At 52.6% G+C, this 27,594-nt stretch overlaps 1 protein-coding gene across 1 annotated transcript in view; it reads left to right on the forward strand.

The window, feature by feature from the left end:
- Positions 1-27,594, forward strand: part of SHANK2 (SH3 and multiple ankyrin repeat domains 2) — a 559,307-nt gene that overhangs the window by 347,529 nt on the left and 184,184 nt on the right. Inside the window, exons 17-18 of the mRNA XM_004383876.1 lie at positions 24,442-24,524; positions 26,055-26,179. Of these exons, the coding sequence (XP_004383933.1) occupies positions 24,442-24,524; positions 26,055-26,179 (208 nt within the window). The remainder of the gene's footprint in view (positions 1-24,441; positions 24,525-26,054; positions 26,180-27,594) is intronic.

Raw genomic sequence — 27,594 nt, forward strand, 5'->3', positions numbered from 1 at the left:
AGGAGAAGGACTTGGGACTCTGGTTTCTCGCCTCGCCCCAAGTATATCCTGTCACCTCCACACGCTGTCCTCCATGGGGTGAGGGTGGAGGACCCAGGAGGCGAGGAAGGGGAGGCCTGGGGCAGGCCTGGGCTCTGCAGGGGCTCACAGAGGCCACAGATGTTCACTGTGTGCTGGCAGTGTCCCAGGCTCTGGGGAGGGAGTGGGGAAGGGGACAGACACTGTCCTACCTGCCCGAGGCTCCCGTCCCCATGGAGTATCGGGAGTGTGGGACACAGGTGAGGTCAGTGCACACGGGGCCATGGCTGTGGATGAGCGGGCAGGGTGGGCTGGCAGGGGACGGAGCCTGGGACAGGCTGGGGGGCGCCTCAGGGAGGTGGTACTGGAGAACGCCTGAAGATGATGAAGCTGACGTCAGATCTGCCTTCCGGGCCTCCTCGCTGGTCCTTCCGTGGGGCTTATGCCCGGCCCTGACCCTTCTTTCCGGGCGCAGCATGAGAGGACAAAGCACCCTGATGTGTTAGTCTTGGGGTCTAGCCTGAGCTCTCAATACTGCCTGGCACAGAGGGACCACCCGGCACAGAGGGACCGCCCCGCCAGGCTCACGGCTGAAGGACAGTGCTGGGGTGGGGGACTCTCTGCTTCCTCGAGGGCGCTGGCTCCGGTCCAGGGAGGGCAGGGCCCGGCAGCAGCCCCAGTGGTGGGGTTCCCGCTTTGTTCCTTGTGGCTGTGTGACCTCGAGCGCATCCTTGACGTTCTCTGAACCACAGCTCCCTATTGTAGGATGGGGACGAAAACAGCACCTCCCCCCAAGTTTGTTGTGTGAGTGAGGATGGGCGTGGGGGCCTCCTGGGGCCGTGCGTGTGGTGGGCTCTCCGAGGCTTCGGGGGACTGTGCATGTGGTGGGCTCCTGCCCTCGGGGGCGTCGGGGGGCTGTGCGTGCGGTGGGCTCTCGCCCTCTGGGTCCTGGGGGGCTGTCCGTGTGGTGGGCTCCCGCCTTCGGGGGCCTGGGGGGGCTGTGCATGTGGTGGGCTCCTGCCCTTGGGGGCCTCGGGGGGCTGTGTGTGCGGTGGGCTCCGTCCTCAGGGGCCTCGGGGGGCGGTGCGTGCGGTGGGCTCCTGCCCTCTGGGGCCTGGGGAGCTGTGCGTGTGGTGGGCTCCCATCCTTGGGGGCTTCAGGGGGCTGTGCGTGTGGTGGGCTCCCGCCCTCGGGGGCCTCGGGGGGCGGTGCGTGTGGTGGGCTCCCGCCCTCGGGGGCCTCGGGGGGCTGTGCGTGCGGTGGGCTCCGTCCTCGGGGGCCTGGGGGGCTGTGCGTGCGGTGGGCTCCGCCCTCGGGGGTCTGGGGGGGCTGTGCGTGCGGTGGGCTCCGTCCTCGGGGGCCTGGGGGGCTGTGCGTGCGGTGGGCTCCGCCCTCGGGGGTCTGGGGGGGCTGTGCGTGCGGTGGGCTCCGTCCTCGGGGGCCTGGGGGGCTGTGCGTGCGGTGGGCTCCCGTCCTCGGGGGCCTCGGGGGGCGGTGCGTGCGGTGGGCTCCCGCCCTCGGGGGCCTGGGGGGCTGTGCGTGCGGTGGGCTCCATCCTCGGGGGCCTGGGGGGCTGTGCGTGCGGTGGGCTCCGTCCTCTGCAGCTGCTGTTGTGCCGGTGTTGTGGGCTGTGCGTATTATTTCCGTGTGCGTGAGGAGCGTGTGGTTTACCTGTTGTGGGACTTGTCATCCTGTTCTCAATGATAGGGGAGGGAGGAAGGAAGGAATAATAGGAGGGAGGGAGGGGAGGGCGTGAAAGGTGGGAGGAGGGAGGGAAGGCAGGAGGGGAGGAGGAAGGAAGGCAAGAAGAAGAGCGAGAGAGGCACTTGTAGGGCACGTATTTCAGTTGAAATCTGCTGTGATGAGCTCACTGGTGCTGAGATGCCTGACTAATGAGAGTGAGCATTCTGGGCTCTGAGCGTGGCCAGGGGATGAATGGGAATGGAGCCTGCAGGCTAGTGATCGGGGCTGACCTGTGTCTTTGGAGGCTCTGCCAGCTCTATTCGGACACCAGGGAAAGTGGAGATGCAGACAGTGGACGGGAGCAGGTGGGGCATAGGGCTGGAGGCAGCTCCTCCTTCAGAGGATGGCCTTTTCCAAAGGGTGGACTTGCCAACATCAGGGACTAGAGGGGCGTGAGTGCAAACAGCAGCCACACTTGCAATGAACAAGCCAGGCTGTTCCCCTGGGCTGGGGCAGCGTGCCCGGCCGGGGGCAGCTCTCTGGCCCAGAAAGAACCAGACTTCTTGCACCCTGCCCTGTGCTGCTGAGCAAGGCCCTCTGGTGTACTGGGCTATGACTGGTGTTCCTGCAATGTCCAGCTGCATGCTTCTTTGAGGTCACTTTGGCAATGGATATGATCACATGGACGGTGGCCTTGCTTGGGAGCCAGGGAAGGGATACAGGGATGGTGATGAGTGAGGTTGTCCCGGAGGAGCTGGCCTCACCCCCACTGTGCTGGGAGAGCCACGGCCCCAAGACCTAGCAGTCCTGTCACAAAGGCAGGGCAGCAGGTGGCACTGAAGAGCGGAGGGAAAGTGGAGCTTTGTTTTAAGCAAGACAAAAAAAACCAAAACCAAACCCATTGCTGTCAAGTCGATTCCGACTCATAGCAACCCTATAGGACAGAGTAGAAGTGACCCATGGGGTTTCCGAAGAGCAGCTGGTGGATTCGAGCTGCCGACCTTTTGGTTAGCAGGTGAACGCTTAACCACGGCGCCACCAGGTCTCCAAACTTCCAAAATCAGGGGTCACGGTCGTGTGGGAGGCGCCAGCAGCGAGTCTCTTGGGAATGCTTGGAGGAGAAGCCGTGGCCCCCGGGGAGCTAAACCCCAGGAGAAAGAGCAGCTGCACAGCTAGCGAAGGCGAACCACCAGACCTTCCGTTTGCATCCATCTTCCGGAAGGACTCACACCCTGTTGTCCTCTCTTCAAAGGCGGGTCCAAACCATTGCCAACTTCCCATCTATTTCTAAACTCTGCAGTTCTTTCCTTCAGTTGGCTTTTCAGAAGTTTCCCAGCTCTAGGGCCTCCTTTTTTTTTTTCCAACCACCTAAGATGCTAGTTCATAGCCATGAGTCGGAATCGACTTGACAGCAACGGGTTTGGGCGTTTTGGTAATGCACTAGTTTGGAGGTCTGGGGGTGCAGTGATCAAGAGCTCGGCTGCCAACCGAAAGGTCGGCAGTTTGAATCCACCAGGCGCTCCTTGGAAACCCTGTGAGTCAGTTCTACTCCGTCCTCTAGGGTCACTATGAGTCGGAATCGACTCGACAGTCAACACGTTTTCTGGTTTTTAATGTGCTATTACAGTGGCTGCAACAATGGGCTCAAACACAGGGTCTCAGTTCTCTGGGGCTGCTGTAAGAGAGACGCCACAAGCAGGTGGCGTTAACAAAGAGAACAGTATCGCATCCCAGTTCGCCCGCTGCCCTCAAGTTGATTCTGACTCATAGCGACCCTATAGGAAAGAATAGAGCTGCCCCATAGTGTCTCCAAGGCTGTAAACTTTACGGAAGCAGACTGCCACATCTTTCTCCTGCAGAATGGCTGGTGGGTTCGAAACCCTGACCTTTAGGTTAGCAGCCGAGCGCTTAACCACTGCACCACCAGGGCTCCTTTTCTCAGTCGAGGAGGCTAGAAGGCCAAAGTCAGGGTGCCGGCTCTAGAGGAAGGCTTTCTCGCTCTGTAGGCTCTATGGGAAGTCCTTGTCTCTCTTCGGCTTCTGTGCCTCGGTTCCTTGCAGATCTCGATGTGGCGTCTGTCTTCCTCCATCTGGGCTTCCTTGCTTCTGTGCCTGAGTTGCTCTTTTGTGTCTCAGAAGAGATTGACTTAAGACACACCCTGCACTAATATTGCCTCATTAACATAAAAAAGAAAACCCATTCCCGAATGGAATTATAACCACAGGTATAGGGGGTTAGGATTTACAACACGTATTTTTGGGGGGCACAGTTAAATCCATCGCACATAGCAACCATTGGAGGATGGCGCGGGAGCGGGCGGTGGTGTGTTCTGTTAAACGTCAGGTCACCGTGAGTCGGAGCCAGCTCAACGACACCTAGCAACAGGAGCAACAACAGTGGACTCGCTGGGAGCACTGGAGGTTCAGCGCTAGAACTCTCACCTTCCATGTGGGAGACCCGGGTTCGATTCCCAGCCAGTGCACCTCGTGTGCAGCCACCACCGTCTGTCAGTGGGGGCTTGCGGGTTGCTATGATGCTGAACGGGTTTCAGCGGAGCCTCCGGACTAAGATGGACTAGGAAGAAAGGCCTAGCAATCTACTCCTGAAAATGAGCCAGTGAAGACCCTGTGGATCACAGTGATCCAGTCTGCAACCGATCATGGCGATAGTGCAGGACTGGGCAGTGATTGGTTCCGGCGTACATGGGGTCACCATGAGTCAGGGACCTAGTCGCCTGCAGCTAACGACAACAACAATGTACCGATTATTGCCAGTACACTTAGCGTTCGCCAGGGTTCTTAAGGAGTCAGTGTTGTGGTTGGTAGAAAATTCTGGACAGCCAAGTCCAAGAAAACTACTTTTCTTTCGTTCTCAACTTTCTGAATTGAGAGTCCATTTGCTTTGCTCTCTTGGTAGCGACTAGGGCAGTAGTTACGTCTTCCTCCAGCATTGAATGTCGTACAGGCCCTCAACCCAGTGTCTCCAGGCCACACAAGTCCTCGTCACCAATGACCCAAGTCAGCGGACTGAGAAGACTGTTGGTGAACCTCTCCCAGCCCAGGATATAACTTGAATGTCGTACAGGCCCTCAGCCTAGTGTCCCCAGGCCATGCAAGTCCTCGTCACCAATGACCCAAGTCGGCGGACTGAGAAGACTGTCGGAGAACCCCTCCCAGCCCAGGGTGTAACTTGGAGGTGGCCTGATGTGTCAGAAGGTCTTCACCTCCTGTCTTGTTGTTGTCTGTCCCAATCTTCTAACATATCGTGAACCCCACCCCTGGCAGGCTCCCAACATTCACTTGTGTCCATTCGGAAGCATCGGGCTGCAAGTAATAGAAACCCCAGCCAGCGTGGCCAAGAGACCACAAAGGAGGCACTTCCAGGGTTTGTTTCATGGGTGAGCAGCAGCCCTCCAATCCTCTTGGCCTTTCCCTCCTGATTACAAGATGGCGAACATGGCTTCAAGCACTGTGTCCTCATAGCAAAGTCCTACATAGGAATATAAGGGAAGAAGGGATGCCAGGAAGCTCTCCTCTAATCAATCAATAACCTCTCTCTTCAAGCAGTGAAATATTTCCCAATGGGCCCCAGCACACTTGCTCTTGGTCTCACTGGCCATGTCCCATGGCCACCCATAACCACAGAGGAGGCTGGGAAAGCAAGGATATGACTTGTCCAGCCTATAGTGGGAAGCAGGCCAGGAGAGGGGCAGGCACTGTTCCAGGAGTTGCGTGCATGAGAAGGATAAATTTCAGTCCCGTTCCTCCCGCATTGTCATATAAGGAACAGCAACAAAGATCTCCCAGAGTGGTAACTGTTAAGTGGGTCTTGAGGAATGAATAGGAGTTCAACAGATACAGATAATAGCATAGGGCGAGGGCTCCAGGCAGAGGTAAAAGTATAAGCAAAGGACCAGCAAGCCCTTGCTGTGCATGGGAAAGACCTTCTTATCTGGCAGGTGGTCAGGTCATTAAGGAATCCTAAAACACGGCGCATGTATCGGTGGACATGTGATTTCAACTGTAAACACCTACTCCTGTGTTCTTGCACCAGCTTTTCTGTGTTGGGCTTTTCCGTGCTCTTGAGTCTGCTCGCTAGCTCTGCTCATACCGCTCGTTTTTCCTTCCTTGTGTTAACCTGCCCGCAGTTGCGGCCCACCATTTCCAATCTAGATCTTCTGACGTGGAGCCCCATCTACCTGCAGAATCTTCTTTGAGCATCCCTGTTGCTCTCCCAGAAGCTCAGGTATTGACAGGAAATTGGGGATTCTTCTCCACGCGCACTGTGCTGGCGGAAACACCCCCGCCCACGTGGGTCCTTCCAGTCTCTCAGTCATCGCTTGGGGGCACAGGGGCCTGTGGGCGCCCAGAGAGAGGCTGCCCACTGGCCAGTAACCAACCGCCGCCCACTCTCATGGGGCCCTGGTGGTGCAGGCTGCCACCCCCGACAGCTGTGCACTCACGTGGAGAATACTCAACCTCTCTGTGCCTCAGTCTCCCCACCTGTAAAATGGGAATAATCACAGTACCTGCCTCATATGGTTGCCGTGAAAATTAAACTGGTTTAACCCGTCAAGCGTTTAGAACTGTGCCTGGCACATAGCAAGCACTCAAAGACTGTGAGCACAGTTATAACAAGCACTCATGGTGGTGTCGGGTGCTGTCCAGTCCGTTCCGACTCATAGCTACCCCGTGACAGAGTGGTGTTTCCTAAGCTGTGATCTTTCCAGAAGCAGATTGCCAGGTCTTCTCTCCTGCATAGCTGCTGGTGGGTTCAAACCACCAACCATTTCGGTTAGTAACTGAGCATTTAAGCATTGCACCACCAGGCCTCCTTATAATTATTATTACAATGAAACGTGTGAGAGGATAATATCCGCACGCCTGCAAGGAAGACCAGTTACTACGATGATTATTCAGATTTATGCATCAACCACTGAGGCCGCAGACGACCAGCCACAGTATTCCGCCCTCGACAGGGTGCAGTCACCACTTTTCTGTCGCTCTGGATTAGTGGAAAATATTTTCATCTTACTTCTCTGACAGGTTTCCACCTTGCCTAAGTTCCAGCTTTCACAAGTTTTACTGTATTACTAATTAAACCAGAATTCAGGTCTATTCCCCCCACGCCCCACATAAAAATTCAGACACAGCCAGCTATGTGTTCTCTTTGTCCTTCAGAAACGACGCCGCACAGTCCTTCAAAGACCAGGCCTTTCTAGGGCATCTTGCAGGCGACCTCATTTCTAAAATCCATTTTCCTTGGGTCTTTTCTGAAACTCAGATGTCGTGTCAAGCCAGGCACACTATACCTGTAATGTGTTCCTTGGGCAGAAGGGGTGTTATGGATTGAATCGTGTGCCCCTCCTCTCCCCCAAGTGTTGGTCAACTTGGCGGGGCCATGACTCCCAGTATTGTGTGACTGTCCTCCATTTTGTGATCTGATGTGATCATCCTATGTGCTGTAAATCCTAACCTCTATGCTGTTAATGAGGCAGGATTCGAGGCAGTTACGTTAATGAGGCAGGACTCAGTCTACAGGATTAGGTGGTATCTTGAGTCAATCTCTTTTGCGATATAAAAGAGAGAAGCGAGCAGAGAGGATGGGGACCTCATTACCACCAAGCAAGAAGAACCAGGAGGGGAGTGCATCCTTTGGGACTGGGGTCCCTGCACTGAGAAGCTCCTAGACCAGGGGAAGATTGATGACAAGGACCTTCTCCCAAAGCCAACAGAGAGAGAAAGCCTTCCCCTAGAGCTGACGCCCTGAATTTGGACTTCTAGCCTCCTAGACTGTAAGAGAATAATTTCTCTTTGTTAAAGCCATCCACTTGTGAGATTTCTGTTATAGCAGCAGCACCGGATGACTAAGGCAGGGGTCAAGACTTTCCTTAGCTTTTATTAAATGCAGTGTGAGGCAGTGGTGGTTCAGTGGTAAAATTCTCACCGTCCACACTCGAGACCCAGGTTCAGTTTCCAACCAACACACCTCAAGTGCAGCCACCACCCATCTGTCAGTGGAGGCTTGCATGTTGCTATGATCTGAACAGGTTTCAGCAGCGCTTTCAGACTAACACAGACTAGGAAGAAAGGCCTGGCGATCTACTTCTGAAAATCAGCCAATGAAAACCCTATGGACCACAGTGCTCCCATCCTCAACCAATCATGGGGATGGCGCAGGACCAGGCTGCATTTCGTTCTCTTGCGTGTGGGGTCGCCATGAGTTGGGGCTGACTCAACAGCCGCTAACCACCACAACATGGTGTATTTTGAGACACTGACATTCTTGCATTATATATGTCAATTTGAATGTCTTTAAAACAGCCGTCTGCAGACTAGAGCGCACAGGCCAAATCCGGCCCCTGCCTTGTTTTTTTAAATAAAGTTTTATTAGCGCACAGGCACATCCATTTGTTTACCCATTGTCTGTGGCTCCTTTTGCTCTGTATCTGCAGAGTTGAGTAGTTGCAACGGAAACCATATGGCCTGCAAAACCTAGAAACCACTCTCTGGCCCTTTGCAGAGAACGTTTGCCGACCCTGATCTAGATCATTTCACAGTTCCTTTGAAAGGACCTATGAAAATTTGCCTCCTCCAGACTTCTAGCTCCTTTGACAACTGCACCCTTCTGTGCTGAGTCAGCAACACTTGGGACACATTCTGTGGACCTGTTTACAAATAGGAACATTCTGCGTGGTGCAAGCAGTTTGCTCTGGGCTGCTAACTGAAAGGTTGGAGGTTCAAATCCACCCAGCAGCACCATGGAAGAAAGGCCTGGTGATCCATTTCTGAAAAATCAGCCATTTGAAAACCCTATGGCATGCAGTTCTACTCTGACACACATGGGGTCGCCGTGAATCAGAGTTGACTCAACAGTGACTGGTATTTGTAAATGGCAGAGGAAGGTTGGTGGCCTGGGGTAGGTGGGAGCTGTGGCCACACTTTCCCCTGGGGCTGGGCTGTGGCCTTGCCCAGGTTTCTCATGAACTCTCGCCTAGCGATCAGGGCCATCCTGGCTGGGCAGGTAGACTCAGTGTGGGGGGTGGGCTGCAAATCTGGGGTGAGCACTCTACCTCTCGCCTAGCCCCAGCCTCAGAGGTCCCGCCAAAGCCTGGGGCGCCTCTGCCTCCCATGCCAGTTGTGAGTGCTGTGGGAAGGAAACACTTCTGGTCTAGCTGTGCAGGCGTCCACTGCCCCCTGCAGGGCCGTAGGAACCAGCCTTGTGGGAATGCCGCAGCCTGTCCTGCAGCCGCTGAGCTTGGTCTTTCTGTGCGCGCGTCAAGACTGACAGATGGGCAGGCCTGGCCTGTCATTTAATTAACCAAGGAAGAAAAGCCACAGCAGCCCCTTCCGGCACTCATAGCAGGGTGCCAGGCAGCTCTACTGTCTTCCTGGCTCTTGTTTTTTAAGAACATTCCGTTCAGAGCCTGGGGCCCCGGCTTCAGAGTTGGCCAGCAGTGGCCGAGCTGTGTGGCCCTGGCAAGCCCTTTCCCCTGGGCCTCCCCAGCTTTCCAACGAGCACGTTCACCAGCCTGGAGGGCCGCAGGCAGCAGGACCAGAAACAGCGCTGGAGAATGGTGTTACGTACACCTGCGGGCACTCTGGGTACAAAGGCAGACCCCTCCTGGGCAGTGGTCTGGGAGGGCCACTGCGGCATAAGATAAAGGAAAAGAAAGGGGGGGAAGGTTGAGGCGAGGGGAGGACAGAGAGAAGGAGCTAAGGAAGAAAGACGGGAACAATATAGGGAAAGGCTGTTAGCTGCCATCACGTCAGCTCCAGCTGGTGGTGACCCCGTGCACGAGAGAACAAAACATTGTGCCATCTTCATGACCACTAGTGTGCTCAAGCCCACGGTTGTACCCGTTGCGTATTCTGAGCGTCGTCCAACCTCGGGGGCTCATCTTCCAGCGCCATAACAGACAGTATTCTGTTGCGATCCATGGGGTTTCATTGGCTGATTTTTCAGAAGTAGATTGCCAGGCCTTTCTTCCTCGCCTGTCTTAGTCTGGACGTTCCGCTGAAACCTGTCTACCACGGGTGACACTGCTGGTATTTGAAATGCAGGTGGCGTAGCTTCCAGCGTCACAGCCACGTGTAAGCCACCACATACCACACACTGACGGATCGTGGAGGGTAGGCAACAGCAGAGAAGGGCAAAGAGAAAAACGAGAGAGTTGGGAAAACAGAGAGGTGGAAAGGGGAAGGGAGTTGGAGAGAAGCCAGAAGGGGAAAAGGTTTGAAGCGGAGAGGGAGTAACCAGCAGAAGATGAGAAAACACGCAGAGAGGGACGGAAATGCAAGGGGAGTGGGGAGAACAGAAAGGGAAGAAAGGGAACGAAGCGGGAAAGAGGGGAGGGTTCGGGAGCCCCGTCAAGGAGGGAGGTGCACAGAGAGAGGGTTGGAGAGAGGTCGGGGCTATAGGAATAGAGAAACAAAAACAGGGAGAAACAAAGAATCAGAAAGGGGAGAAGGGACAAACTAAATGTCTTCGACAAAAGCTCATCCGTGAATTCTAACAAATCTGCAGAGGCTACAGCTTTCCCCTTTAAACCCAGGTTTCATCTGCATCCTACATCTTTGGACTGATTGTATCTTAACATCATTTAGTTCAAAATAGCTTCTTCTTTTTCTTGTGGTGTGTTAGTTGACCCGTGGGTTATCCCTTTTCAGCTCCGGTTTTTCCACGTTTTGCATTTTTTAAGGATGGCATGTGTTTTCAGTAGCGGAATGCATGCTTCCTAATTGAGCGTGTTCAAATTTTTGGTTACTAATATGGATTTTGAAAATTTCACACGGGCATACATTTTCCCACAAAACATTGGCAGAAGTCTAGTGCAATGTTTAGTGGTCTCTGTGTGTCCCAAGGGTCTTTGGAGTGTGACGCATTCCATTTTGTTACACTGGTTTTCCAAATATCACATACACACAAAACAAACCCACCAGGTCTCCCTAACTATCACACTAAACCAACCCTGGTGCCATCAAGTAAATTCCGACTCGTAGCGACCCTATAGGACAGAGTAGAATGGCCCCATAGGGTTTCCAAGGAGCAGCTGGTGGATTTGAACTGCTGACCTTTTGGTTAGCAGCTAAATTCTTTCTATGTATTTATTTATTTAGTACACATATTGTTTTATGACATCAGTTAACAACCCCACAAAATGTCAACACTCTCCCTTCTGGATCTTGGGTTCCCTATTACCAGCTTTCCTGTCCCCTCCTAGCAGCTGAATTCTTAACCGCTGTGCTAAGAGGGCTCCAGCCCTCTAAATGTGCTTACAAGGATTCTCTAGCTGTACAAAAGCCAAAAGAGACAAAAGTTTGACCCAATCACATTTCCTGGACGCACTGCCTTATCCCTAAGCATTCTACCTTAGTGAATTTTCACCAAAGAATGTTTCTTTCATTTTTCACCATTACACAAGCCCCCACTGGGGGGCAGCATGTACTTTTAGTGGGGCAAGCAGCCTCCCAGGAAACCTCAGAACCTGAAAACGTTTGTGGGCACGTTCTATCCCAAGAAGCTTGAAAGAGTTATTTACAGTTGGTTTTTAAGAATTTTTGAGCACTTGGGAACTTTCTTATTCTATCTTTTTTATTGATTTGTAGTCTAAATTCCATGGTGTTCAGAAAATACACGCTAGATGATTTAAAGAAAATATTTCAGTTTCTGCATAATGTTTTCAGAATGAATCAGATTCTGCACGCATAAAGTACTTTCTTAATAACCCCTGTTGTGGCCCAGACCCTGTGCCTGGGGCCTTTTCAAATCTTATTCAGTGATAGAATTCTCACCTTCCATGCAGGAGACTCGGATTCAGTTCCAGGCCAGTGCACCTCATGTGCAGCCCCCACCCGTCTGTCAGTGGAGGCTTTCATGTTGCTGTGATGCTGAACAGGTTTCAGCGGAGCTTCCTGACTAAGATGGACTGGGAAGAAAGGTCTGGTGATCTACTTCTGAAAATCAGCAAATGAAAACCCCATGGATCACAGCGGTCCAATCCGCAACCCATCATGGGGACGGTGCAGGACCGGGCAGCTGTTTGTTCTGTTGTGCACGGGGTCACCGTGAGTCGGGGACCAACTTGATGGAACTAACAATTGTCCCACTGTGGCCCTTCAAGGCTGCGGCCAATGTCCCCAATTTGCAGGTGACGATATTGATGCCCAGAGAGGTTCAGTAACTTGACCGGGGTCACAGAGCTGGTCTGGTGAAGCTGAGGTCCCCACTGGCTCAGGTTGTAAGACTACATTTCTTTCTGACCCATTCCTGTTTGTCTCAGCAGGGAGGACCATTGCCTACCCACATTATTTTGGAGGCATTTAAGCTGCGTCTTAATCTTCCCCACCAGCCTATCTTGGCAGGTAGCGTGCCTCGCGGTGCCGAGGATATGCTTTTTGATGATTGATTGCAAAGTAATGCAGCCATTTAATTTGAATCAAGTTCTTTGCACATTGTTGGTTCTGTTAGGAGAACGTCTGTTGTTGATCATGTCAGCAATGAGGAGGAAAATGGCCATCGGAAACACCCGGAGGGGTGTATTTACACTCGCTGATTTAAGCAACGCCTTTTGTAAGCAAGCCTCCATGTGGGAGGGATGTGCAGGCTCGATGGGGACCCGTGGTCACTGCCGACGCCCATTCGTGACGTTGCCCCTCTGCCTGGCCAGCTGATAGGCTTCCAGGAGCTGGGGGTGTGATTTGTGAAGGAATGACCCCCCTTCTTCATCTCCCGAGCACGAGCCAACATCAGCTCCCCCAGCAGCGTGCAGGAGCTGTGACTCCAAACACCAAAATGGCCCCTGCACTTGTGGCTGGTTTCCCTGGTGATTCATGGCAGCTTTGCATGGACAGCGGAGGAGGGGGGCGGAGAGTGGCACCGAGCTCCACGCTGGCCAGGAAGTGGGACACTGGGGCACAGCCTCGGGAGGCCCCCGCTCGGCAGGTGACAGGTGACTCGGGGAACCCCTCCCGGGCCACGGCCCGTCCTGCCCGCCCGCCAGCCGCCCTCTGTCCCTCGCTACAGCCAGCCCTGCCGCATGCGGTGAGCTGGGCTGCGTGCCCATGCCCGTGGCCGAAGGGCCCTCGCTGGCATCTCCACCGAGCGGGACACCCGTTGGGCTCCCCCACACCCGCCGCGGAAGAGCCGCCTCATCCCTCCTGGTTGGCAGAGCCCGGAAATTTCTAGGACAGTGCTGCCTGCCTGATCCCCGGAGGCTCCTCTTTCTAATCGTGTTCCAGTTCCTGCTCCGTCAGACTCTGTCACCGAAACGCGTTTACCTGAGGATTTAGAGGAGGCTTCTCCGGAGCTTCTGCTTCCTGGCCCCAGAGAAGGCAGGACTCCACCCGCCCACCCACTGGCTGCTCCAGGGAGCAGCTTTCAGGGGCAATAAACATGCCAATCACTCTTATGGATCAGCCCTCACTGGGTCTCCCTGCGTACCACCGCCCCTGCCATCTGGGGCTGCCTTAGAAGGACCCCGTGGTCTTAGACCCAAATTCCAGAGGTCCCGGGCTGTATCCCACATACTCCACATACCCACCAGTAAACCCACATGTGCCAGAGTAGGGCGGTGCCCCATAGGGTGTTCGATGGCTGATTTTTCAGAAGTAGATCGCCAGGGCTTTCTTCCAAGGCACCTCTGAGTGAACTAGTAACTTTCAGTGAGCAGCTGAGCGCTTAACTGTTTGCACCACCCAGGGACTCCCCATGCAGCCACACCCCTGGTTAAATGTACCTTCTTGCCATAAAACGTTCTGAAATGGGTTTTGCAATGCTGCCTCTGATCCCATTCGGCTGCGAGGTTGCATTCACTGCTGGCCTCTGGGGCTTCTTAGTGATTGTCACGCATCCCCAAGAATTCTCTCAGAGTTAGGAAATGTGACTTCTGAGTGGTTTCCACATTAAATGGAACATTTATGGATGTTAATGTAACGAGTAATGAACTTGACCTAGTGTTACGTTTCGGGGACATTAAATTAAATATGTACTAATTTTGATGTAGGGTCATTATGGGTCGGAATCAACTCGACAGCAACGGGGTTTTTTTTTTTTTAATTTTGATGTGGTCGTTTGCTCTTTGGATCTGGGAGGCAGTGAATTGTATTTTCAGGTCACAAAGCCCCGTTTCCAAACAAGGTATGGGGCGGTTAGGACATGGACACATCTTTTTGGGGGACACAATTTCACCAGCTATCCCAGGCATCGTCATGAGGACCGAGGCTGGGTGTGGTTTGTCCCTACTCAATGCTAAGCCCCCAGCCTGTCACCTGACCTTTAGTAGGTCTTCAAGAAGCAGTGGCTCCACGAATGTACTAATTAACATGCAGCTTAATCATTGGCCCCAAATGCTTCTGAACTTCAGTCCCAGACAAAACCCAACCACCGTTAGCAAGGCAGAAATGGAAGGCAGCTGTCTGACACGGCAGGTTCACCCTCCCAATGGAGACATCAGAGCCCCTGGTGGAGCCATCTGGTCTACCCCGGCAGCCCTTAGGTTCAAAACCCAAATGCCAGGGACGGTGGCTTCCATGTGTGATGGGGCAGACAGCCACACCGGGTCCTGGCGCTCACACATCTCTGCCGGCCTGGCTTCCTGTGGCTCCATGTTGACACCTCCTCGAGGACCAGGCTCCACTGCCAACGGAGCTTGTCGAGTGACTGGCAGATCCTAAACACCAACTGTCAGTGCTGGCACCTGCCACGTCTCTGACCCAAGGAAGTCACGCTGTCCCCAAAGGCTCCTCATGGCACCTTGTTGACAAGCAGTGAACCTGGGGCCGCCATTGAACGGCAGGTTCCAGAAGCATCCTTAGGCCGGCCTGTGGGGTGAGGACTCACCCACGCTGCAGGGCACACCCCGATTTCCCACCACCCTCACTTGCTCCCAGTGTATTCAGTAAGACCTTTAATGTGGCGCACAGTGGGACTGTGGACAAGTGAGAACATGGAAACGTTTTGTTGTAGTTTTGTTTTTTTATTTTGGTGAAAGTATACACAGCCAGAGATACACCCTTTCAACTGTGTCTACATGTGCAATTTGGTGACATTGGTTACATTCTTCAAATTGTGCTACCATCCTCACTATCCTTTTCCACATTATTCCACCATCATCGTATTAAACTCACTGCCCCTAAGCTTCCCATCCACCTTTCCCAGTTGCTGTTGTCAATCTGATCTCACATGGATAATTCTTTAAAAGAGTGCAATCTACTTTACTAATTAAAATAAGCTATTTTAGTTCAAAGAAGACTTCAGAAGATAATTTTGGTTTAAGGTTTAAAGTTTGAAGATTGTCTCTAGGCAGTAGTTTCAGGGACTCATCCAGCCTCAACGGCTCCTGAAAGTCTGGATTCCATGAGGATTTTATATTCTGTTTCACATCTCCCCCCCCTTTTGATGAATATTCTTTTGTAGACTCTTTGATCAAAAGAACATGGAAACCTTTTATGGTCTCTACAGTGTGGCCCCCAGGGGTGTTTCAACATGGAGCTGTGCTTTCTAGCACTGATATGGTCCATGACACACTGGTGGACTTGCTGGCACAGACTGGGCACCCACAGGGAGGGGTCACCTCCCGCCCTGTCATCCTGCTGACCACTAATGCATTCACTTTCCATCTGCTCAATGGCCTCCTAAGTAGATATGCTGTTGTTGTTTTGTTAGCTGCCACTGAGTCAGCCCCTGACTCATGGCCATGCCATGCACAATGAGATAAAAGCTGCCTGGTGCTGTGTCATCCTCATGATGGGTTGCAGATAGGACCATTGTGATGCACAGGGTTTCATGGGCTGGTTTTCAGAAGTCGATCATCAGGCCTTTCTTCCTACTCCATCTTAGTCTGGACGCTCAACCTGTTCAGCATCCCAGCAGCATTCAGGCCTCCACTGTCAGATGGATGAGGGCTGCACATGAGGTGTGTTAGCCGGGAATCAAACTTGGAGCTCCCTCACGGAAGGTGAGTTCTACCACCGATCCCCCCTGCGTATAAGGAAAACTGCGTTCTCCGTGGCAGCTCATGGCCCATACCCCATCTTCGTATGAGCTAGAAGAAGGTGCCAGTGACTTCCTCAAGATTCTTTACTTCCATCTGTGGGGAAATTGCCATCATAAATATATAGGCCATATGATGGCTATACTGGCGGTCTACTTCCGAAAAGAATTAGCCAGTGAAAACCTTATGAGTAATCGCAGAACATTGTCTGATATAGTGCCGGAAGATGAGCAGCTGGGAAGGCACTCAGAAGACTATTGGGGTCAGCAAAAAAGAGGAGGACCCTCAATGAGATGGACCGGCACAGTGGCTGCAACAACGGACTCAAGCATAACAATGATTGTGAGGATGGCGCAGGACTGGGCAGTGTTTCGTTCTGTGGTGCACGGGGTCACTAGGAGTCAGAGCCGATCAACAGCACCTAACAGCAACAACACTGGTGGCTCTCAGGAGCCCTGGTGCCGTAGTTAAGCGCTCGACTGCTAACTGAAAGGTCAGTGATCCGAACTCACCCAGGGAGAAAGACGTGGCAGTCTGCTTCTGTAAAGATTACAGCCTCCGAAGCCCTGTGGGGCAGTTCTGCTCTTTCCTCTAGGGTTGCTATGAGTTGGAATCAACTTGAAGGCAACGAAATTGGTTTTTTTGGTTTTATGATGGCTTTAAGGAGCCCTGGTGGCACAACGGTTAAGCGCTCGACTGCTAACCAAAATGGTGGTGGTTCAGACCCATCTGGCGGCTCTGTGGGAGAAAGAGCTGGTGATCTGCTTCCACAAAGATTACAGCCTTGGGAACCCTATAGGGCAGTTCTACTCTGTCGCATGGGGTTGCTGTGAGTAGAAAATTGACTCAGTGACAACGAACAACAACAATGGTGGCTATGATGTAAATGGCATTCTCTGTCGCTCTGTGAGCAGCCTGCACAACGGTGCTTGGCAGGGCTGGGTAACCACTGCCTTCACCCTCCTCAGCTCCCGCTGCAGGTGGAAGGCGTCAAAGGAGGCTGAGGGTACCGGGAGCCTTTCCAGGTGCAGGTAGTCCCTGACTTATGACGTATTCGAGTTACGACAAATCACTTACAACGGTTCTTTTTTTATTTTTTGTACATCTTATCATTGGTAATATACACTACATAGAATGTTGCAGGGTATAATTTGCTAATGTGATCATTATCTGTAAGTTTATAGGTAACATTTCTAACCCCCAAAGACAAATAAAGATCGGATTTATAAAGATACTGATAATAAAGGGCAATAATAATGTAAACTAAAAAAAAATGAGATATTCAGCTTACATCAGAACCAACTTATGACGGAGTCATTGGAACGGAACCCTGGTGTAGGTCGGGGACTGCCTGTTTATTAAGTGTCCTCCTGCACTGCTCAGAAAACGCATTGGAAGAGAACACAGCAGAATTCCATTTTTTTGTTCAGTCAGCAGGAAAGGTTGGACCCACCAAGGACAGACATGTGCCATGTAGGGAGATTCAGAGAGGAACAGAACTGGATGTGACATTTGCTCCCACAGAGCTCACAGTGGAGCTTCAGACGCGTGGGCAGTTGATGGGATGGCCGTGGGAAGGGTCCCGACAGATGGCGGCGAGGTTCGAGGGGACCCCCGTGAGAAAATGGATGGCATTGCCCCTTGAGGGCAGCTTGGGGGCGGCTTGCACCCCTTGCAGAGGCTGGTGAGCTGACCCGTGCTGGGGAGGGCAGGACAGACAAAGGGAGCATCACTCCCAGGCAGTGAGGTGCCGCAACGGTGAGTGTGCAAGACGGAGTCAATCACGGGCCAAGTTTAGGGCTTTGGAGGGGAGCCACAGAGCCCAGAGGAAGCACCGCGTGATGTGTGCCAGTGGGGTGCAGCTGTTTGGGGGGGCCACATGGCTTTGAGCTCTGAATGCTCGTCAGAACCAAACCAAACCAAAAGCCAAACCCCTTGCTACTGTGTCGGTTGCCACTCATGGCAGCCCCACGTGTGTGGAGCTAACTGTGCTGCGTAAGGTGTTGCGTTTGGCTTTGTTTGGTTTGGTTTGACAGATGACTTTGACTGCATCTTAAAAATATCACCCACGTTGTTGTTAGGTGCCATCGAGTTGGTTCCGACTCAGAGCAACTACAGAACACTGCCGGGTGCTGTGCCACCCTCACAGTCGTTGTGTTTGCGCCTATTGTTGGAGGCACTGTGTCAATCCATCTCGCTGAGGGTCTTCCTCTCATTTACTAACCCTCTACTCTACCAAGCATGATGTCCTTCTCCAGGGACTGGTTCCGCCTGATAACATGTCCAAAGTACGTGAGACAAAGTCTCACCATCCTCACTTCTAAGGAGCATTCTGGCTGTGCTTCTACCAAGACAGATTTATTCGTTCTTCGGGCAGTCCGTGGTATGTATAGTCAATATTCTTCGCCAGCACCACAACTCAAAGGTGTCAATTCTTCTTCAGTCTTCCTTATTCATTGTGCAGCTTTCACATGCATATGAGGTGACTGAAAATACCACAGTTTGGGTCAGGTGCACCTTAGTCCTCAAAGTGACATCTTTGCTTTCTAACATTTTAAAGAGGTCTTTTGCAGCAGATTTGCCCAATGCAATGTGTCGTTTGATTTCTTGACTGCTGCTTCCATGAGCATTGATTGTGGAACCAAGTAAAATGAAATCCTTGACAACCTCAGTCTTTTCTCCGTTTATCATGATGTTGCTTATTAGTCCAGTTGTGAGGATTTTTGTTTTCTTTGTGCTGAGGTGCAATCCATACTGAAGACTGTGGTCTTTGATCTTCTTCAGTAAGTGCTTCAAGCCCTCTTCACTCTCAGCAAGCAAGGCTGCGTGATCTGCATACTGCAGGTTGTTAACGAGTCTTCCTCCAATCCTGATGCTTCGTTCTTCTTCGTATAGTCCAGCTTCTCAGATTATTTGCTTAGGATACAGATGGAATAGATGTGGTGAACGGATACAACTCTGATGCACACTTTTCCTGACTTGAAACCACGCAGTATCTCCTTGTTCTGTTCAAATGACTGCCTCTTGGTCTATGTACAAATTCCTCATGAACACAATTAAGTATTCTGAATTCCCATTTTTCACAATGTTATCCATAATTTGTTATGATCCACACAGTCGAATGCCTTTCCATAATCTATAAAACACAGGTAAACATCTTTCTGGTATTCGCTGCTTTCAGCCGGAATCCATGTGACATCAGCGATGATATCCCAGGTTCCACGTCCTCTTCTGAATCAGGCTTGAATTTCTGGCAGTTGCCTGTCGATATACTGCTGCAGCTGCTTTTAAATGATCTTCAGCAAAATTTTACTTGCGTGTGATATTAATGATATCGTCCAGTAATTTCCGCATTCTGTTGGCGATCACCTTTCTTTGGAATGGGCTCAAATATAGATCTCTTCCAGCTGGTTGGCCAGGTAGCTGTCTTCCAAATTTCTTGGTGTAGACAAGTGAGCACTTCCAGTGCTGCGTCCGTTTGTTGAAACATCTCAGTTGGTATTCCGTCAATTCCTGGAGCCTTCTTTTTGGCCAGTGCCTTCAGTGCATTCGGACTTCTTCCTTCCGTACCATAAGTTCTTGATTGTATGCTGCCTCCTGAAATGCTTGAAAGTCGACCAATTCTTTTTGGTACAGTGACTCTGTGTATTCCTTCCATCTTCTTTTGATACTTCCTGCATCGTTCAATATTTTGCCCATAAAATCCTTCAGTATTGCTACTCAAGGCTTGAATTTTTTCTTCAATTCTTTCAGCTTGAGAAATGCTGAGCCTGTTCTTCCCTTTTGGGTTTCTATCTACAGGTCTTTGCACACGTCATTATAATACTTTGTTTTCTCAAGCTGCCCTTGAAATCTTCTGTTCAGCTCTTTTACATCACCGTTTCTTCCATTCGCTTTAGCTACTCTTCATTCAAGAGTCTCTTCTGACATCCGTTTTGGTCGTTTCTTTCTTTCCTGTCTTTTTAATGACTGTTTGCTTTCTTCATGTGTGATGTCCTTGATGTCATCCCACAACTCGTCTGGTCTTCAGTCATTAGCGTCCAGTGACTCAAATCTATTTTTGAGATTGTCTCTAAAGTCAGGTAGGATAAACTCAAGGTGGTACTTTGGTTCTCATAGACTTGTTTTAATTTTCTTCAGCTTCTACTTCAACTTACATGTGAGCAATTGATGGTCTGTTCCACAGTTGGCCGCTGGCCGGGTTCTGACTGATGATGTTGAGCTTTCTCCATCGTCTCTTTCCAGAGATGTAGTTGCTTTGATTCCTGTGTATTCCACCCGGCGAGGTCCACACGTGTAGTCAATGTTTATGTTGTTGACAAAAGGTATCTGCAATGATTAAGTCGTCGGTCTTGCAACATTCTGTCATGAGATCTCCGGCATCATTTCTGTCACCAAGGCCGTATTTCCCAACTACCGATCCTTCTTCTTTGTTTCCAACTTTCACATTCCAATCACCAGTGGTTATCAATGCATCCTGACTGCATGTTTGATCAATTTCAGACTGCAGAAGCTGGTAAAAAACTTTAGTTTCTTCACCTTTGGCGTTAGTGATTGGTGTGTAAATTTGAATAATAGTCGTATTAACTGGTCTTGCTTGTAGGTGTGTGGATATAATCCTATCGCTGACAGCGTTGTACTTCAGGATAGATCTTGAAATGTTCTTTTTACAATGAATGCGATGCCATTCCTCTTCAATATGTCATTCCCGGCGTAGTAGACTGTATGATTGTCTGATTCGAAATGACCCATAGCAGCCCTTTTCAGCTCACTCATGCCTAAGGATATCGATCTTTCATGCATTCCGTTTCGTTTTCGACGACTTCTAATTGTCCTAGATTCATGCTTCATACATTCCATGTTCCACTTAGTAAAGGATGTTTGCAGCTGTTTCTTCCCATTCAGAGTTGTATCACATCAGCCAATGAAGGTCCTGAAAGCCTTATTCCCTCCACGTCATTAAGGTCGACTCCACTTTGAGGAGGCAGCTCTTCCCCAGTCGTATTTTGAGTGCCTTCCAACCTGAGGGGCTCATCTTCCAGCACTATATCAGATAAGGTTCTGCTACTCTTCATAAAGTTTTCCCTGGCCAGTTTTTTTCAAAGTATATCACAGGTCCTTCTTTCCAGTCTGTCTTAGTGCGGAAGCCCTGCTGAAACCTGCCCACCCTGGGTGACCCTGCTGGTATTTGAAATACCGGTGGTATAGCTCATAGCATCACAGCAACACACAAGTCCCCACAGCAGGACACTGACAGATGCGTGGTGGACTTTATCGCATCTTAAAAATACCACCCAGAGGTCTTAGAAATCACCCCACCTCGCTTCCATAGCTGGACAACTCTTAGATCTTACTCATCAGCCTGTTGAACTGTTCTTTTTCCAGAGACATAGATACCATCAAAAAATTTGTGGATGTCCTTGCATTTAACTGTTGTGGCTCGCTGAATTTGATACAAGTTCAATGTTGTTTCCTTCAAGAATTAACTCATCTTTCTGGGCTTGAGATACTGAACAAGCAACACCTGGCCTCATCCAAACACTGCAAATGTATTTTTCACCCAAGGAGTTTTGGATTTCAACAAGAGACTGGCTCTCCCGAATAAGGACACTGTGGGGACAGGAGCATGCACAGACCTCGTCTCGCCGCGGGAGCGCGGTGTAACGCCCTTGACCATGCTCTGCAAGTGACTACAGACGGCGCCAGCTGTAGCCAGTACCTTTCTATTTCCCCACGGTTTGTCAACGCAGCCTCTTCTTTGCTTTCCAAGGCGACTGACTTCTACACTGACGGGATGGAAGTCCCCCACAAGGCCCCTCTGGGGCCCCACGCAATAACTGCTTCCCTTTAGAGTAATGCCGACATTTTCTGGTTTTCAGTCTGGCTGCTGAGAACAGCCTTCATTCTCACAGTAGATGCAGCAGAGAGCGCTCCGTAGGGTTTTCTTGGTTGTGACCTTTCAGAAGCAGTTCACCAGGCCTTTCTTCCGAGGCACTGCAGGGTGGGTTCAAACTACTGACGTTAGGTTAGTAGTCAAGCACAAACTGCTTGTACCACACAGGGACCTTCAGCCCCTACAAGGCAGGTGTTATTGGCCCTGCTTTGCAGGTGGGAAAAGTGGGACTCTGAGGAGCTAAGCCGGTAGATGCCAGCGTTGGGATTCGAACCCAGGCCCATCGGTAGATGGGGTTAGGTGCGGCAGAGGTGACGGGGAAGCCTGTTTACATCCTGAAGTCACATGGGAAGGAGAAGTGAACGCCTATCCTCTTAATATCAGAGATGGAGGAGTTTGATTCTCACTCAGTAACCGGGATGGAGCCCTTGGAGTTTGGGGCAAGACATTGATGCTGTCACAGTAGGGAAGAGAAAGTTGGTGGATGGATCAGAACTGCTGGGGAGGCTTAGAGAGGGGGCAGAGGACGGGAGCCATTAGCCTGGGCGGCGAATCAGGGGCCTTACAGAAGGAAGACAGGAGGTGGGGGAGGGGAGGGGGCACCAGCAAATGAGTAGCAACTGTCATTAAGCCCATCCTGTGGCATGGACAGTTAAGCACTGGACCGCTAACCCTACCTAAGGTGAGGTAGCCTGTGCTGAACACCTGCTGTCTGGTGTGTGCTCAAGGAACGTCGGAATCCCTGGGTGGTGCAAACAGTTAAGCACTCAGCTGTTAATCGAAAGGTTGGAAGTTCAAGTCCACCCAGAGGCACCTCAGAAGAAAGGCCTGGTGATCTACTTCAGAAAACTCAGCCATTGGAAACCCTGCAGAGCACAGGTCTACTCTGACACACGTGGGGTCGCCATGAGTTGGAGCTGACTTGACAGCAGCAGGTTAGGTTTTGGGGGGCGTTTTGGGGTACCAGGAATGGTGCTGAGAGTTCTGGGTGGTTATTTCATCACCTCCTTATCACGGCTCCCTGAGGCATGGGTTGCTATTATTCTCCTCTACATGCTGGCATCTGAGACTCAGAAAGGTCAAGTGTTGTGACCTTGGGGTCAGAGGGCGTGGTGACAAAGCTGGGATTTGAACTAAGTTTTCTGATGCTCCTACCCACCCCCACCAGAGCGCCCCCTCTCTCATGCTGTCTTGAGGGAGACTGCCCCGCTGCCCCGAGAAGCTCCCCGTTAGGGGGACAGCTGGCAGGAAACACTGGGAACCAGAGGAGCTTTGGGACATTTGGGGTTGGGTGGAGGTGGGCAGTGTGCAACTCATACCCCTGGCGAGAGTGCAGGGGCAGAGAGAGATGGGCCAGAACCCTGGGGGTGGGTGTCCTCTGCGGGGTCTCGGGCTGCATCCCAGCGTCTGTGCCTGCAGGGGCTGACCAGGGTACTCAGCTCTGGTGGCCGGGACTTCTGAGCACCTGTCCCTGGCCAACCCTTTTGTGGCCATAATAACCCCAAAGGCTGCAGACCCAGCCGCCACCTGGGAGGGTCCGCCCCTTCCCCTGTTCACTCTGGTGCTGGACCACGCAGCCTTCCTGTCTGGGGCTTGTTCCCATGGCACGTGCTCCCCCCAGGGCCTGCTGGCGTCCTGCAAAGCCCCCCTTGCAGCCTTCCCTCCTGGAAACCAGCCCTCTCTCCTGAGCCCCTTAGTGCCCCGGGGGAGAGTTTCCCTCGGCTACTCCCCCCACCTGCTTACCCCTCCGTAGCTCCCCAACTGACTTCCGGCTGCAGCAGAGCCCGGGGGTGCCCGCACCCCCTCTCTGCCCTCTCTGCGGCAGGGGGCAGGGGAGGCGGGCTGCGCTGGGCAGTCCCTTTCTGTCCCCACACCCCATGCCTCCAGGGGCGGTGACTGCATGGCCACACACCACTGCCGTAGACCAGCGGAGGCTTGGGCCGCCACGGCAAAGTTGGAGCGTTTGGGTTTCTGTATAAAACAAACAAAAATGCTCTGCTAAGGGGCCCAGTGCGGCCTTAAACTGTCACCTCTAAGGGGGCGGCCTGCGTGCCCCTGCCCCCGCAGCTCAGAGTGCCCCAAGGAGGCAGGGGCGGCTGGCAGCTTTGGTGTCACTGACAAGACAGGGTGCTGGCTAATGAGCTCCCCACTCCCCCTGCACCCCGAGTCCGCTGCAGCAGGGAGGCACACAGAGTCCCGGCCACCAGGCCCCCCGTGCCTGCCACGACCCCGGGTCGGGGTCCTCGGTGCGGATGACGCTGGGCCACAGCCGTCAGATGACTGTGGGGGCTCCGCACACGCCACATGCAATAGGACGGGAGAGAGGGGGGCGGTGGACGCATCACAGGCCCTGCGTCTCCGGGTGCCTTCCGCCTGCTCGTGCACGGAGCGCAGAGAATTGGATTTTTTTAACCTCCCGAGAGGAAAGAAAAAAAATGCTGCCTCATATCTCTGCCGGCTGATGGCACTTGGCTGCCCGGGGGGCTCGCGGACGACCCTGGCGAGCGGGCCACTTACTTTCTGTCCTCCCGGCGTCCCCGCAGCCCCCAGACGCCGTGAGCACAGCCGCTCAGCCACTCCTGGCGGCCGCTGCACCACGTAGGATCCTTCCTGCCTGCTCCTGCTTGCCCCCCTCCGCGTCCCCTGTGCCACCGCGCTCGCCTAGCCCGTTGGCCGCCCCCTCCCAGCTGCCTCGCTCCTCCTGCCTCTCTGCCGCCGGCTCTTCTCCACGCTCAGAGCTGGCGAGCTGGGCTGATTAATTGGCTAGGATGATGAACGTCCCCGGCGGAGGATCGGCCGCCGTGATGATGGTGGGTCACAATAACGGTCGCTGTCCCCGGAATTCTCTCTACAGTGACTGCATTATCGAGGAGAAGACAGTGGTGCTGCAGAAGAAAGACAATGAGGGCTTCGGGTTCGTGCTCCGCGGGGCCAAAGGTAAGAGCCCCTGCTCCCAGCCTGGGTGCGTTCACGTGTGTGTGTGTGTGTGTGTGTGTGTGTGTGTGTGCGTGCACACTTGTATGGCAAATGTTACCCCGGCTCGCAAATAAGCATTTTTCCTGGGGGCACTTGGTTGCTAGACAACCGTGTTCTTTAACATTTTGCCTTACTCACAAAACGTTGCCGGGGCTTCCTGTAGGAATATTTTTAATTTTCTGTGCCCGCGATGGCTCAGGAGGGCCTCGGCACTTCCTCCCTCCCCCCACCTTTTCTGTGAAATCCTGGGGACAATGTGTATTCCGTGGCTCCGGGTCTCCAATGCCCGAGTTCCAGGGACCCTGCCCCGTTCCACGGGCAGGCTTGGGCTCCGAGTGCAGCAGGCGGCAGTGAGCTGTCTCTAAGGTGACTTTGCAAAGGCAATGTGGCAAGATGGTCCCCCTGCCTTGGGCCGAGCCGGCGGCACATATGTTACTTGGCCTGTAGTGGAAGGCTCTGGGGCTGCGTTCTGTGGCAATGTTCCCACCACCGGCCCTTAACTTGGGGGCTTCCCTTCAGAAGGAAAACAAAAGGGCATCATGCATGTCCCCGTGAGAGAAAGCATCTGTCCCCGCGGGTGGGCCGGCGCTGGGCTGGGGGTCCCAGGCCTGTGTTGGGGGACGCTGCCTTCCCTGGGAGTCATCCCCCACCCGCCTTAAGCTTAGGCATCCCAGGTGGATAGTCCGGAGAGAGATTGAGAAAAGGAGATAGATCTTTGTGTGTGTGTGTGTGTGTGTGTGTGTGTGTGTGTCCACACCTGCTCATGTGGTGTGTTCCACCTTCCCCTTCTGAGACCCATCTTCATCTCCCTCGTCCCGCCCCGTCCACCCCCAGCTTCCCATGACCGCCAGGAAAAGTCCCTCCCTTGCCCTGGAGTTGCACTTGGCAGGCATGAGGGCCCCAGAAGCCAAGCCTCACTCCACGGAGGAGCAGTGCCTGGCCCTCCCGTGGCCTCTGGCTGCAGAGTGGCCGTCCAGAGCAAGCTCCCTGAAGGGACAATGCATGGGCGGACTTCAGCTCCACAGCTGACCACGGGGTCAGCGCTCAGTTCCACCTGAGTTCCAAGCCACGTACCCTCGGTTGTGACTCGACGTAGATGTAAATTTGGCAAGTGGCTCTGTGGGGTGTTTCTGTAGCTCCGTGTGGTAGGGGAGGAACTTTTCCATTTTTAGAACTGAAAATGTTTAGTCACTGATGCTTTTAAAGAAAATGACAGGCGTGTAGATATGTACAGCCGAGCACGTTATCCCGTGTTTTCAGCAGAGAGGCCAAGGAATAGGATGGAAGGGCCACAAGGTGCAGTTGGCTTGAGTTGACTTTGACCCGTGAGTTTGAGTCTCAAGTCCTTCACGGAGGAGTGCTGGCCTGGACCCCTCAATTCCAATGGGAGACACATGGTTCCCTTTCCCCCAGGGTCCTGTAGGGAGGCGGGGACTGCCAGCTTGGAAAACATCTCCCAGGCTTGTAATGAGGTGTTCCTCGTCTTCCCAGCTGATACGCCCATTGAAGAATTCACGCCAACGCCAGCTTTTCCGGCCCTGCAGTACCTGGAGTCGGTGGACGAAGGCGGGGTGGCTTGGCAAGCCGGACTGAGGACTGGGGACTTCTTGATTGAGGTAGGGACAAAGGTGTTTGTATCTTTCTGCTTGTGGAGAGCGCCGACTCTCGCCCAGGAGGAGAGCTGTGGCCTTGGCGGTGTGGTCACGGATCAGATATGGTGACGCTCATGGAGGCTGCCGTGTTCCACGTTGTTGATATTTCCGTCCACTGCAGAGGCTTCCTCGGTGGGCTTCCGTGTATGGGTCACCTTTGAGGCCCTGGCTACAACTTTTTGAGGGAAGGGAAGTGACACTTGACCGCTGGTCTTGAAGTAGAAAGTAGAAGGAAGAGCAATGTGGTCGCCATGGTGTTGGGGTGGTTTAGTTGTGCTCCTAAGGAGACCCCCAGAGAAGCCACTCTGCATCCTTGTGTCACGGGCAAGCTGGAAAGTCCTCTCCTTGGCTCTGGCTTGCAAGAGGTCTATAACGTTGGTGGCTCCGAGTTCACTGATCTGCAAGTTTCAGGACTGGCTCTTGGGTAGACAGTAGTTGTCAAAGACCATGGAGTGTGGGCTGGAGTTTACAGCATACAAAGGAAACTTTTAAACTCAGATGCTTTGAGAACTAGCTGGTGCGGGTGTGTGGAAGGAAGGGAGCATTTCCTTCCTTGGAAGAATCCCCCTAGATGCCGGTGCTGAGTTTTGCCAGCTCTACCTGGAGTTGGTGAGTTGGTAGGTGTGAGGTGTTCGAGTCTCCAGCATGTGGCAGGTTCTTTCCTTTTAGTGCGTTTAGGTGTTACTTGCAATCTTGCTACTCAAAGGAATGTGTTAGTCTTTGGGAATATGCGGAATAAAAGACCGTGTTGTAAATTGGGGAAGTAACTGGTAAAAGGCTCAGCAGACTCAAATGGCCCTTGTTAGGACTTCACACGTCCTCCGTGTTAATCCTGAGCCTGGATGTGTCTGCATCGGAGACCCGCGTGCAGTTGAGGGAATGATACATGGGCAACCAGCTGGCCACGTGATAGTTGGGCCACGGAGACACTTGTCTATAGAAGAGGGGCCACATCACAGGCCCTGGTGAAAGGGCCCGGCAACCAATTTCTCTCCACTATGCTTGAATGTCCAAGAGTGTTTTTGCAAGCTGTGGTTTGGCCCAGAATCCCCTCAGTGTTTCTCAAAACTATTAAAAAGCAATGGAATTCCGGAGGGAAAGATCTGATTTGAGGAGAGAGAGTCCAGCAACATGGAGAAGGTGTTTTGACTTATTCCGGGTGCCCTGCATGGATCTCATTGTACTCGCTGAACGATGTATTTGAATTATCACCGACCAATCAGAGCCTGGTTTGGATGAGGAAATGAGCTCATTTTGGTACCTTTAAACTGTAGGGTGCGTATCCGGAATGATGGAGCCTGGAGCCCGCTGTGGCTTCATGGGTTAACCAGATTTGTAACCCTCATAAAAATGCAGAGACATAGTTGAATCATCTTCTG

This window comes from Trichechus manatus, unplaced genomic scaffold (genome assembly GCF_000243295.1).
Source record: "Trichechus manatus latirostris isolate Lorelei unplaced genomic scaffold, TriManLat1.0 scaffold00113, whole genome shotgun sequence".
Classification (NCBI taxonomy): domain Eukaryota; kingdom Metazoa; phylum Chordata; class Mammalia; order Sirenia; family Trichechidae; genus Trichechus; species Trichechus manatus.